Source organism: Zophobas morio, unplaced genomic scaffold, assembly GCF_036711695.1.
Source record: "Zophobas morio isolate AGI-343-1 ecotype UQ-CSIRO unplaced genomic scaffold, CSIRO_AGI_Zmor_V1 ptg000004l, whole genome shotgun sequence".
In the NCBI taxonomy this organism is placed as follows: domain Eukaryota; kingdom Metazoa; phylum Arthropoda; class Insecta; order Coleoptera; family Tenebrionidae; genus Zophobas; species Zophobas morio.
The window spans coordinates 2,474,005-2,486,585 of NW_026972109.1; the positions used below are offsets into that span (position 1 = coordinate 2,474,005).

General features: G+C 35.8%; 2 protein-coding genes across 2 annotated transcripts; both read left to right on the forward strand.

Moving 5' to 3' along the window:
* The first annotated feature begins 2,332 nt into the window (after positions 1-2,332).
* Positions 2,333-4,216, forward strand: LOC135134037 (facilitated trehalose transporter Tret1-like). The gene is made up of 2 exons (XM_064062607.1): positions 2,333-2,760; positions 2,817-4,216. The coding sequence occupies exons 1-2, from the start codon at positions 2,727-2,729 to the stop codon at positions 4,130-4,132; spliced, it is 1,350 nt and encodes a 449-aa protein (XP_063918677.1). The 5' UTR covers positions 2,333-2,726; the 3' UTR covers positions 4,133-4,216.
* Positions 4,217-10,424: 6,208 nt separating this feature from the next.
* LOC135134042 (facilitated trehalose transporter Tret1-like) lies at positions 10,425-11,997 on the forward strand. The gene is made up of 2 exons (XM_064062622.1): positions 10,425-10,511; positions 10,559-11,997. The coding sequence occupies exons 1-2, from the start codon at positions 10,463-10,465 to the stop codon at positions 11,878-11,880; spliced, it is 1,371 nt and encodes a 456-aa protein (XP_063918692.1). The 5' UTR covers positions 10,425-10,462; the 3' UTR covers positions 11,881-11,997.
* Positions 11,998-12,581: the final 584 nt, after the last annotated feature.

Here is a 12,581-nt window from a genome sequence, read left to right on the forward strand (position 1 = left end):
TTCGTTTTTTGAATTTTTGGAATAAACTTTTGAATTTTACAAATTTTAACAGCATATTTTTATTATTCGGTTTAACAATTTTTTAATTTTGCTTTTAACTATTGAATTTTTCGAAATTTTCAATTTGTTAACACGTTGCTTTTTTTGTTTTTTTCATTTCTCAATTTTTCGGTTAAACAACTTTGGTTTTTTTTTGAGTTTTCAATATTTTGATATTTTAGTTTTTCGTTTCTTCAATTTTTCGATTTCTCAATATTTTTTTATTTTTCATTTTTTAATTGTTCAATTATTCCATTGCCCGTTTTTAGGTTTTTCGCTTTTTAATTTGCAAATTTTTCTATTTCACAAGTTTCCGATTTCCAATTTTTGGATTTTTAAACCGTTTCATCTCTTGATTTTTTATTTTCTTGATTTTTATTTCAAAATTTCTCGCGTTTTAAATGTATTAATTTTCGTTTTTTTCAGTTTTTCTGTTTTTTGACTTTTAGATATTTTCATTTTTCGTTTTTTGAATATTTCGATTCAGCTTTTAAATTTAAAATTTTTTATATATTTTAATTTTAAGTTTTAACATTTTCTTGAGTTTTTTTCAACTTTTGATATTTTTCATTTTTTCCTTGTTTGAACCATTGTTCGATTTTTTGTTTTTTGTTAATTTTGCACTTTTTCGAATTCTAAATTAAAATTTCTCAATTTTCATACACACATGTACTTTAGTTTTTCCATTACTTTAATTTTTAGAATGAACTTTTGATTTTCACAATTTTTAACTACAATTTTTATTTTTCGGTTTAACAATTTTTTTATTTTTCAGCAACTATTTTTAAATTTTGATACATTGCGTTTTTGTTTTTACCATTTCTCAATTTTTCGATTTTTAATTTTTCAATTTTCCTACTTCGCAATTTTTTAATTTTTATTTTTCAACTTTTGAATTTTTCAAATTTTGTAATCTTCAATCACAACATTGTTCGTTCGATTTTTTATTTTTTCATTTTTATTTTGGAATTTTTCGAGTTTTTAATTTAAAATTTCTCAATTTTGATGTTTTAATTTTTCGTTTTTCAATTTTTTAATTTTTAGATAGTTTCAATTTTTGTTTCTTTAATTTTTGAATGAACTTTTGAATTTCACAATTTTTAACTACATGTTTTTATTTTCTCCATTTCTCAATTTTTCGCTTTTCTGTTATACACATTTTTCGATCATTTCATTTTTGATTTTTTTTTTTATTTTAATGCAATTTCCCTACTTCGCAATTTTTCGATTTGCAATGTTTGGATTTTTGTTTCTCAAGTTTTGAATTTTTTAATTTTTGGAATTTCATTTGCAATTTTTATGGAGTTTTTAATTTAAAATGTCTTAATTCTAATGCTTTAAATTTTGGAATGAACTTTTGAATTTTACAATTTTTAACTACATATTTATTTTTATTCAGGTCGCCATTATCTGCGATACGTGTCGGGAATAAAACGTTATTATACCTTGCAAATATTTTTGCGAAAATTTGAACGTTAGAATTTAAATTTCCCGCCAAAAAGTGTGCTACAATCAGTACTTTACTCGGAAAAAAATTACTCATTCATGCTGAGCTTGCAGAAAAAATCTGTTTCACGTGTTTTTCACGATTATGTGTCATTTAATATCCGATAAGCCCAGAATACTGGAAACTGCATGGAAATACACCTGTTTCAACTCGATATTGCATTAAAAAAAATGACGCAGACGGTGCAAAATTAAATACTGTGTACAGATGCGATAATTATTTTTTAAGTGAACGGAAAAGTTTTAATTGTTTTAAAAGAATGCCTTTTGTGAGGTTATCTCTGAAGTATCACTTAAAGTGCGGGTGGAAACTGGAAAAAAATTAGTACACAACTAGTCACGTTTATCACGCACTAGTGGAACTTTTCATTTATAATAGTGTAACAAAAAAAACACTTGTTCTCTTCCAAAATATTAGCAACTTGTGGGGAAAATTTTTATTTGAACTTTGTTATCGCCTTGTATAAAGTGTATAATTGATATCTATATTTACGTTACTGTTAATTAATCAAAATACAACATGGTTTTTGTTATTATTAGTGCTAACGTCAAATATTTCCAATGATCATAGGCGTAGCAAAACTCTGCCAAACAAATTTACTTATTGACAGAGTCAACCTAGCACCATTTTTTTTTTAAACAAAAGTACACTTGAGCAATTTTTTTTCGTCTATAGTTTTCGAACGTGTGACTATAAATTAGCCCCAAAATTCGTCAATGGAACAAAAATTAACCTCCGACCATGTCCTTCCACGTACATCTTACTAATGATAACACCAAAACACATCATATTGCGTGTACGAACGAAACGTGTTTGACCGAGCAAAATCAGATTCCACTATATTATCGCTCCAATCAAAACCTTGTTCATTGGAATTATTAAAAAGGTTCAGTCATCTACATCCAATAACGTACGTGCCCAGTTATAAACAAAAAAATCGATACAATACTCCCCGACGACACTGTTAATAGTTTTCTTATCAAGTGAATGATACGTTTCTGCAAACTACTAAAGAGGAAATTTTTGGAATTTTAAGTGCAGTGATCGATCGTAATATCTGTTATCGCTTGATAGTGCGGACACATAAGAAAAAGGAACGGTGAGATCAACAACAGACACTTAGAAACAGTCGTTCGAATTATGTGATTTTTAAATCTGTGTATATACGATTATACTTACAATGATTAGTCAAGCATACGTTGCTGCTGCCGCTGGTAAGTCACTTTTGTCGTCAATGGTACATACAAGATAAACAATGAATATGTTTTAGGTAACATAATTTCATTTGTTACTGGAACCTCTTTGTCATGGTCGTCACCCATCCTTCCTAAGTTGAACGTTACAGACGTAGACGATATCCCTTTCGGTCGACAAATCACCGCTGAAGAAAACTCATGGATTGGTTCTTTGTTATCACTAGGAGCAGTGTTCGGTCCTTTCATTTATGGATACCTAGCTGATAAAATCGGTCGCAAGTTTACTCTAATGTCAATAGGAATACCCTTCTTGGTGGCTTATCTCATGCTAGCCTTTTCCGAAATCGTCGAACTTTACTATGTGGCAAGAATCATCATTGGAGTAGCTATAGGAGGAGTGTTCACCGTCATACCTATGTACACAGGAGAGATAGCCGAAGACTCAAACCGCGGTGCTTTGGGTTCAGTCATGAACGTTTTGCTCACGTTTGGACTCCTTTTCTCATACAGCGTTGGCGCCTACGCCCCCATGGTGGCCTACAACGTCATTCTAGCAGTAGTCCCTGGAGCCTTCATGGTCTTATTCTTCTTCGTGGCACCAGAAACCCCACACTACCTGGTCGCCAAAGGCGACCTAGACGCCGCATCTCAATGTCTACGCAAACTCAGAGGATCCGACAAAATCGACGACGAACTAGACGATATTAAAACCCAAATCGAACAATCCAAAGAAGGCTCAATCACCGACCTCTTCAAATCCAAAGGTTTAATCAAAGCCTTGATCATAACCCTGGCTTTAGTAGGCTTCCAGCAACTCTCAGGCATCAACGCTGTTTTGTTCTACGCCCAAATTATTTTCAACGCTTCGGGTGGAGGCATCCCGTCGGAAGTGTCCAGTATTATCATCGGAGCGGTTCTTTTCGGGACGAGTTTCGTCACTCCGTTGTTCGTCGACAAACTAGGGAGGAAAATCTTGTTTTATTTCTCCGCTGTGGGGATGGTCATATCGGAGGTACCTCTAGGGTTGTACTTTTACCTCAAAGACGACGGTAGCAATGTCGATGATATATCGTGGTTGCCGGTCGTGTCACTGATAGTTTATATTATTACCTACAACTGTGCTTTCGGACCTCTACCATGGGCTGTTATGAGTGAGCTTTTCCCATCGAACGTCAAATCGACGGCTTCTTCCATCACGTCGGCGTTCTGCTGGTTTATAAGTTTTCTTATAACTAAGTTCTTTTCGCAAATTGTTGATGGGATTGGAATGGGACCGTCGTTTTGGATGTTTGCGGGATTCTGTGTTCTTGCGTTCTTCTTCACGTTGTTTGTGGTTATTGAAACGAAGGGGAAAAGTTTTGAGGAGATTCAGGAGATCTTAGGATCGTGATGTGGTGTAGTTCCGTTTTTAGGAAATTGTGTAATTTATTGTGTATATAGTTATTTATGTACTGTAATAAAGGATATTTTTTTATGTTTGTTTATTATTTGCTGCCAAATGCTGACTATTCAATTATTATCTACTGCGACAGAGACCTTGACAATGTTACTTACGTTGTTATTTTGATGGACGTTATACACTTATTGATAAATTGCTTTATCTTTAGCTTGACGTCCGATCTTAAATTGTGCAAATTAGATCATCGTTTCACGTTTTCAGTGGTGTCTTTGTTCGTATCACCCAAATATAAGCGAAAACTGAAGATTTTATTGTGATTTTTTAAACAGGTGCACATAAAGTGTTCAGAGAAAGTTGGTCTAAAATTATCTGCAACTTTTTGGAAAGTTTGCTCATTTATTCTAATAAATATAACAGATATAAGCGAAAATATAAACTATGAGCTTTAGACCCAACTTTAAGCATGTCACAAATAACTAGTTTACTATTTAATTAAGGTTTAGATTAAATTTAGTTTGTTATTTTATACAAGTGCATTGTTTAAATAAAAAATTAATTGCATTCGAGGTCATGGTCCCCCCATAATTAGTGTCAGACTGGTTAATTAACGATTTTACTATTTTGAAATGTTGTGAAATTCTTTTAACAACACGGACGCCCCCCCCCCCCCAGACTCTTCTAACTTCTCAAAAATAACACAGATAGAGTCCCCTAAACTCTTTTAACTTCTGGCAAAAACAAGACAGAAAGCACTCCTGAGATTCTTTTAATTTCTTCCAAAAATTAACATAGAAAGGGTCCCGAGATTTTCTATCTTCTGTCAAAAACACCAGAGAAAGGGGTCTCGAGATTCTTTTAAATTCTCCCAAAAAACAACACAGATAGAGTCCCCGAGATTCCTTTACCTTCTATTAAAAACAAAACAAAGAAATGGTCCCCTAGATTCTTTTAACTTCTGCCAAAAACAAGACAGACAGGACTTCTGAGATTCTTTTAATTTCTTCCAAAAACCAACACAGAAATGGTCCCCGAGATTCTTCTATCTTGTGTCAAAAACACCAGGAAAAGGGGCACCAAGAATCTTTTAAATTCTCCCAAAAACAGCATAGAAAAGGTCCCCTAGATTCTCTTAACTTCTGTCAAAAACAAGACAGAAAGGACTCCTGAGATTCTTTTAATTTTTTCCAAAAAGCAACACAAAAAATGTCCCCGAGATTTTTTATCTTCTGTCAAAAACACCAGGTAAAAGGGTTTCGAGATTCTTTTAAATTCTCCTAAAAAACAATACAGATAGAGTCCCCGAGATTCCTTTAACTTCTATTAAAAACAAAACAAAGAAATGGTCCCCTAGATTCTTTCAACTTCTGCCAAAAACAAGACAGAGATGACTCCTGAGTTTCTTTTTATTTCTTCCAAAAAGCAGCACAGAAATGGTCCCCGAGATTCTTTTATCTTGTGTCAAAAACACCAGGAAAAGGGGCACCAAGACTCTTTTAAATTCACCCAAAAGCAACATAGAAAAGGTCCCCTAGATTCTCTTAACTTCTGTCAAAAACAAGACAGAAAGGACTCCTGAGATTCTTTTAATTTTTTCCAAAAAGCAACACAAAAAATGTCCCCGAGATTTTTTATCTTCTGTCAAAAACACCAGGTAAAAGGGTTTCGAGATTCTTTTAAATTCTCCTAAAAAACAATACAGATAGAGTCCCCGAGATTCCTTTAACTTCTATTAAAAACAAAACAAAGAAATGGTCCCCTAGATTCTTTCAACTTCTGCCAAAAACAAGACAGAGATGACTCCTGAGTTTCTTTTTATTTCTTCCAAAAAGCAGCACAGAAATGGTCCCCGAGATTCTTTTATCTTGTGTCAAAAACACCAGGAAAAGGGGCACCAAGACTCTTTTAAATTCACCCAAAAGCAACATAGAAAAGGTCCCCTAGATTCTCTTAACTTCTGTCAAAAACAAGATAGAAAGGACTCCTGAGATTTATTTAATTTCTTCCAAAAAGCAGCACAGAAATGGTCCCCTAGATTCTTTTATCTTCTGTCAAAAACACCAGGGAAATGGGTTTCGAGATTCTTTTAAATTCTCCCAAAAAACAACACAGATAGAGTCCCCGAGATTCCTTTAACTTCTATTAAAAACAAAACAAAGAAATTGTCCCCTAGATTCTTCTAACTTCTGCCAAAAACAAGACAGACAGGACTCCTAAGATTATTTTAATTTCTTCCAAAAAGCAATCCAGAAAGGGTCTCCGAGATTTTCTATTATCTGTCAAAAACACCAGGAAAAGGGGCACCGAGGCTCTTTTAAATTCTCCCAAAAACAATACACTTAGAGTCTCCGAGATTCCTTTAACTTCTATTAAAAACAAAACAAAGAAATGGTCCCCTAGATTCTTTTAACTTCTGCCAATAACAAGATAGAAAGGACTCCTGAGATTCTTTTAATAATTTCTTCTAAAAGGCAACACAGAAAAGGTCCCCGAGATTCTTCTATTTTCTGAAAAAATACCAGGAAAAGGGGCCTCGAGATTCTTTTAAATTATCCCAAGAAACAACACAGATAGAGTCCCCGAGATTCCTTTAACTTCTATTAAAAACAACATAGAAAGTGTCTCCTAGATTCTTTTAACTTTGTGCCAAAAGCAAGACAGAAAGGACTCCTGAGCTATTTGTAATTTCCTCCAAAAGGCAACACAGAAAAGGTCCCCGAGATTTTCTATCATCTATCAAAAACAGCACGGAAAAGGCGGCCCCGAGACTCTTTCAAATTCTACCAAAAACAACATATTTAGAGTCCCTGAGATTCCTTTAACTTCTATTAAAAACAGCATAGAAAGTGTCCCCTAGATTCTTTTAACTTCTGCCAAAAACAAGACAGAAGGGACTCCCAAGATTCTTGTAATTTCTTCCAAAAAGCAACACAGAAAAGGCCCTCGAGATTTTTTATCTTCTGTCAAAAACACCAGGGATAGGGGTCGAGATTCTTTTAAATTCTCCCAAAAAAACCACACAGATAGAGTCCCCGAGATTCTTTAACTTCTATTAAAAACAAAACAAAGAAATGGTCCCCTAGATTCTTTTAACTTCTGCCAAAAACAAGACCGACAAGACTCCTGAGATTCTTTTAATTTCTTCCAAAAAGCAGCAGTGAAATGGTCCCCGAAATTCTTCTATCTTGTGTCAAAAACACCAGGAAAATGGGCACCAAGACTCATTTAAATTCTCCCAAAAACAACATAGAGAAGGTCCCCTAGATTCTCTTAACTTCTGTCAAAAACAAAACAGAAAGGACTCCTGAGATTCTTTTAATTTCCTCCAAAAAGCAACATAGAAATGGTCCCCGAGATTCTTCTATCTTCTGTCAAAAACACCAGGAAAAAAAGCACCAAGACTCTTTTAAATTGTCCCAAAAACAACATAGAGAAGGTCCCCTAGATTCTCTTAACTTCTGTCAAAAACAAGACAGAAAGGACTCCTGAGATTATTTTAATTTCTTCCAAAAAGCAACACAGAAAGGGTCCCCGAGATTTTCTATCTTCTGTCAAAAACACCAGGGAAAGGGGCCTCGAGATTCCTTTAAATTCTCCCAAAAAACAACACAGATAGAGTCCCCGAGATTTCTTTAACTTCTACTAAAAACAAAACAAAGAAATGGTCCCCTAGATTCTTTTAACTTCTGCCAAAAACAAGAGAGACAGGACTCCTGAGATTTTTTTTTTTTCATCTGTCAAAAACAGTAGGAAAAGGGGCACCGCGACTCTTTTAAATTCTCCCAAAAACAATACACTTTGAGTCCCCGAGATTTCTTTAACTTCTATTAAAAGCAACATAGAAATGGTCTCCTAGATTCTTATAATTTCTGCCAAAAACAAGACAGAAAGGACTCCTGAGCTTCTTGTAATTTCTTCCAAAAGGCAACACAGAAAAGGTCCCCGAGATTTTTTATCTTCTGTCAAAAATACCAGGGAAAGGGGTCTCGAGATTCTTTTAAATTCTCCCAAAAAACAACACAGATAGAGTCCCCGAGATTCCTTTAACTTCTATTAAAAACAAAACAAAGAAATGGTCCCTTAGATACTTTTAACTTCTGCCAAAAACAAGCCAGAAAGAACTCCTGAGATTCTTTTAATTTCTTCCAAAAAGCAACACAGAAAGGGCCCCCGAGATTCTTCTATCTTGTGTCAAAAACACCAGGAAAAGGGGCACAGAGACTCTTTTAAATTCTCCCAAAAAAAACACAGGGAAAGTCCCCAAGATTCATTTAACTTCTATTAAAAACAACATAGAAAGTGTCCCCTAGATTCTTTCAACTTCTGCCAAAATCAAGACAGACGGTACTCCTGAGATTCTTTTAATTTCTTCTAAAAAGCAACACAGAAATGGTCCTCGAGATTCTTCTATGTTGTGTCAAAAACACCTGGAAAAGGGACACCGAGACTCTTTTAAGTTCTCTCAAAAACAACACACTTAGAGCCTCCGAGAATCCTTTAACTTCTATTAAAAACAACATAGAAAGGGTCCCCTAGGTTCTTTTAACTTCTGCCAAAAACAAGACAGAAAGGACTCCTGAGATTCTTTTAATTTCTCCCAAAAAGCAACACAAAAAGGGTCCTCGAGATTTTCTATCTTGTGTCAAAAACACCAGGGAAAGGGAGCTCGAGATTCTTTTAAATTCTCCCAAAAAACAACACAGATAGAATCCCCGAGATACTTTTAACTTCTTTTAAAAACAAAAAAAAGAAATGGTTCCCTAAATTCTTTCAACTTCTGCCAAAATCAAGACAGAAAGGACTCCTGAGATTCTTTTAATTTCTCCCAAAAAGCAACACAGAAATGGTCCCCCCGATACTTCTATCTTGTGTCAAAAACACCAGGAAAAGGGGCACCGAGACTCTTTTAAATTCTCCCCAAAACAACACAGCTAGAGTCCCCGAGATTCTTTTAACTTCTGTTAAAAACAAAAAAAAAAAGAAATGGTTCCCAAAATTCTTTCAACTTCTGCCAAAATCAAGGCAGACGGTACTCCTGAGATTCTTTTAATTTCTTCCGAGATTTTCTATCATCTGTCAAAAACACCATGGAAAGGGGCGGCCCCGAAACTCTTCTATTAAAAACAACATAGAAAGTGTCCCCTAGATTCTTTTGACTTCTACCAAAAACAAGACAGAAGGGACTCCTGAGATTTTTGTAATTTCTTCCAAAAAGTAAAACAGAAATGGTCCCCGAGATTCTTTCAAACACACTTAGAGTCCCCGAGATTCCTTAAACTTCTATTAGAAACAACATAGAAAGGGTACCCTAGATTCTTTTAACTTCTGCCAAAAATAAGGCAGAAAGGACACTTGAGTTTTTTTTAATTTCTTCCAAAAAGGAAAGGAACACAGAAGGGGTCCTCGAGATTCGTCTACCTTCTGTCAAAAACAACAGGGAAAGGGGCCCCCAGACTCTTTTAAATTTTCTCAAAAACAACCTAGGCAGTGCCCCCCGCCATTCTTTTAACCTTTACTAAAAAAACAACACAGTTTTTCTGTGATAATACTACTATTTATCCGGATATCGCCCCAAGTTCGAGAAATATAGAACTTGAACTTGAATTGAAATAAAAGCAGAAGATTCCGTGGAATACAGGGTTTCCAGAGGTTTTTAACTGGTTATTTTGCGACAACGGCGTAGAGCGTACAATATGCGGCAGTTTTTTGGCTACACATTTCTCTTTTCTTGTGTTTTTCAATTTGTTATTCTATTAAACTCGACATGTTGTGCTAAAACGTGACACTTCAAGGCTTATATCTGTCGTGGCACAGACCTTGACAAAGTCACACACTTATGTTCTACACAATGGAAATTTTCGAGTATGGTTCGATAAATTATCATTTATCTTCAACTTTACATCGAAAAAAACTTATCTGAAAAATGCAGATTAGTGATCTTTTGCAACGATACTGAATTTACAAATTGAGGGAATGTATAATTCCAATGCATTTTTATTGCTTTAGTTGCTACATTTTTGGAAACAATGAATTTCACTAAATGTCGCTCCAAAAGTAATTTTCTATGACCGCCGGGGTCCATAGTTGTCTGAAGATGCTGTCTTCTGGCCAAAACGCCTTGACATCTTACAAAACGTGGCACTGTGCGCTTTTTCGTTGCACTACTTTACAATTGATTTTTAAACATCGTCAATTGTTTTTGAAAGCCATTTTCAATATACGTAAGTACTGATTACAAACAACAATTCGATAGATAGATGTGATCTTCTTCAAACCATAACTTGTCGTTAAGTCAAAAGTGTGTTCCAAGTCGAGTTACCAAAAATGACGTTGATTCAAGGAAGCAAATATTCTTACATTGTTGTACAAGCAGGTGAATATTTAAATTTGGCTACATTTATAGTAGGGTTGTAATTTTAGCAAATATTATCGCTTTTATCAGTGGTACATCTGTGGCGTGGTCATCTCCAGTACTGGCGATTCTGGAAGGTGATGATTTGAGTAGAATCCCGTTAAACCGACAAATAACCGGTGATGAGTCATCATGGATTGGGTCTTTGGCTGCAATGGGAGGCGTTGTCGGACCATTCATCCACGGTTATTTAATGCAAAGGGTTGGAAGAAGAATCAACTTGGTGGTCATTGTTGTACCGTTTTTAAGCGCATTTTTGATAGCGGCTTTTGCTGAAACGGTGTACCTGTATTACGTCTCAAGGTTCTTAATGGGGATGGGAGTAGGGGGGGCGTTCTGTAGCGTACCAGTTTACGTGGCAGAAGTAGCCGAAGACACAAATCGCGGGATTTTACAAGCAAGCACATCCACACTAATCATGATAGGAATTCTCTTTTCGTACTGCATCGGACCTTACGTTTCCATAATGACTTTCAACCTAATTCTCTCTGCTATTTGTGTTATTTACATCCCTGTTGTGTGGTTCGCAGCTGTGGAAAGCCCCATCTACTTAATTCTTACCAATCAAGAAGAACAAGCTTTCGAGAGTCTTCGTTACCTCAGATCCAAACCCGACACCACAGTCCGCAAAGAACTAGAAGCCAAAAAAACCCACTTGGAGCAGTTCAAACCTGGCACTTTTATCGACATTTTCGAAACAAAAGGAACAATCAAAGCGCTCCTCTTCAGCGTGGCTTTAACCACTTTCCAACAATTCTCGGGGATAAACGTGGTCCTATACTTCACCCAAGACATTTTCGACGCCACTAAAAGCGACTTGCCCCCAGAAGTATGTTCAATCATCGTAGGCTCCGCCCAACTCTTCGTATCAATAATGGCACTCCCCTTTCTAGATAGAGCCGGTCGACGAATTGTACTCTTCATTGCCTCCACTGGAGCACTAACTGCCGAAATCCTCATGGGCGTTTACTTCTATCTCCAGACAAACGGTAACGACGTTTCGGATCTTGGCTGGCTGCCAGTGTTCTCGTTAGTTATGTTCATTGCTTTCTACAATTTCGGAATGGGTCCTGTACCATGGGCGTCCATGGGTGAGCTTCTACCGTCGAACATCGTCGCCAAAGCATCCACGCTTACTACCAGTTTTTATTGGTTCACTGGGTTTTTCTTGACGAAGTATTTCGCAGATTTGTCGGACGCTATCGGAATGGGGGGGTCGTTTTGGTTGTTTGCGGGGTTGTTGGTGGTGTGTGACTTGTTTGTAGTGTTTTTGATGTTTGAGACAAAGGGGAAGAGTTTTGCGGAAATTCAAGCTATTTTGAATAAGTAGTATCCTGAGGCTGTGTTCATCGAATATTTTTTGTTATTTTGGTGTCAGTGACAATATTAATACACATAATAAAGCTTTATTAAACACAATTCCGACAGGTTTTCTGCTTAGTTGAAACTTGAGTGTTTTACTGGTTGCCTAACTCCTTATTGTCTTCGGGAAAATGTGGTACCAGTGGTACAAGGAAACAAAATCGAAGAGTACGATCTTGAGGTTTAAGAGTAGTACCATTGTTTAAGTATATTATAGTTGGACAACCTATACGGACAATCACTTTCCCATGTAGAAAAGAATGAATATATATTTTACATCTCACTCGCTTCACTATGAAGTGACGGTACCTTACGAAAGGGGGTAAAAATAGTCCGTAAGCACGTGATGTCGATAAGGTAGTAAACGGACGTATTAATCAGTACTTTGTACGGGGAGCAGTCACAAAATAAGCAAACGTACGTGTTGAAGACTTTACTGTAATATATGTATATGTAGTGCATACCTGTTTCAAGGTTAAGGTAACAAAAATTTAATATTATCGCGGTATACCTATTATCCATGAACTGCATGGCTAACAAATATGCGTTCCTTCGTCCACTTTAAAGGTATACGAAATTAAACGACCACTACTTTAATTAATTAGTAACAAGTCATCTAATAATTTCCCTCCAGCAGAATAACTATGGATTATCATCAAACTATGAACA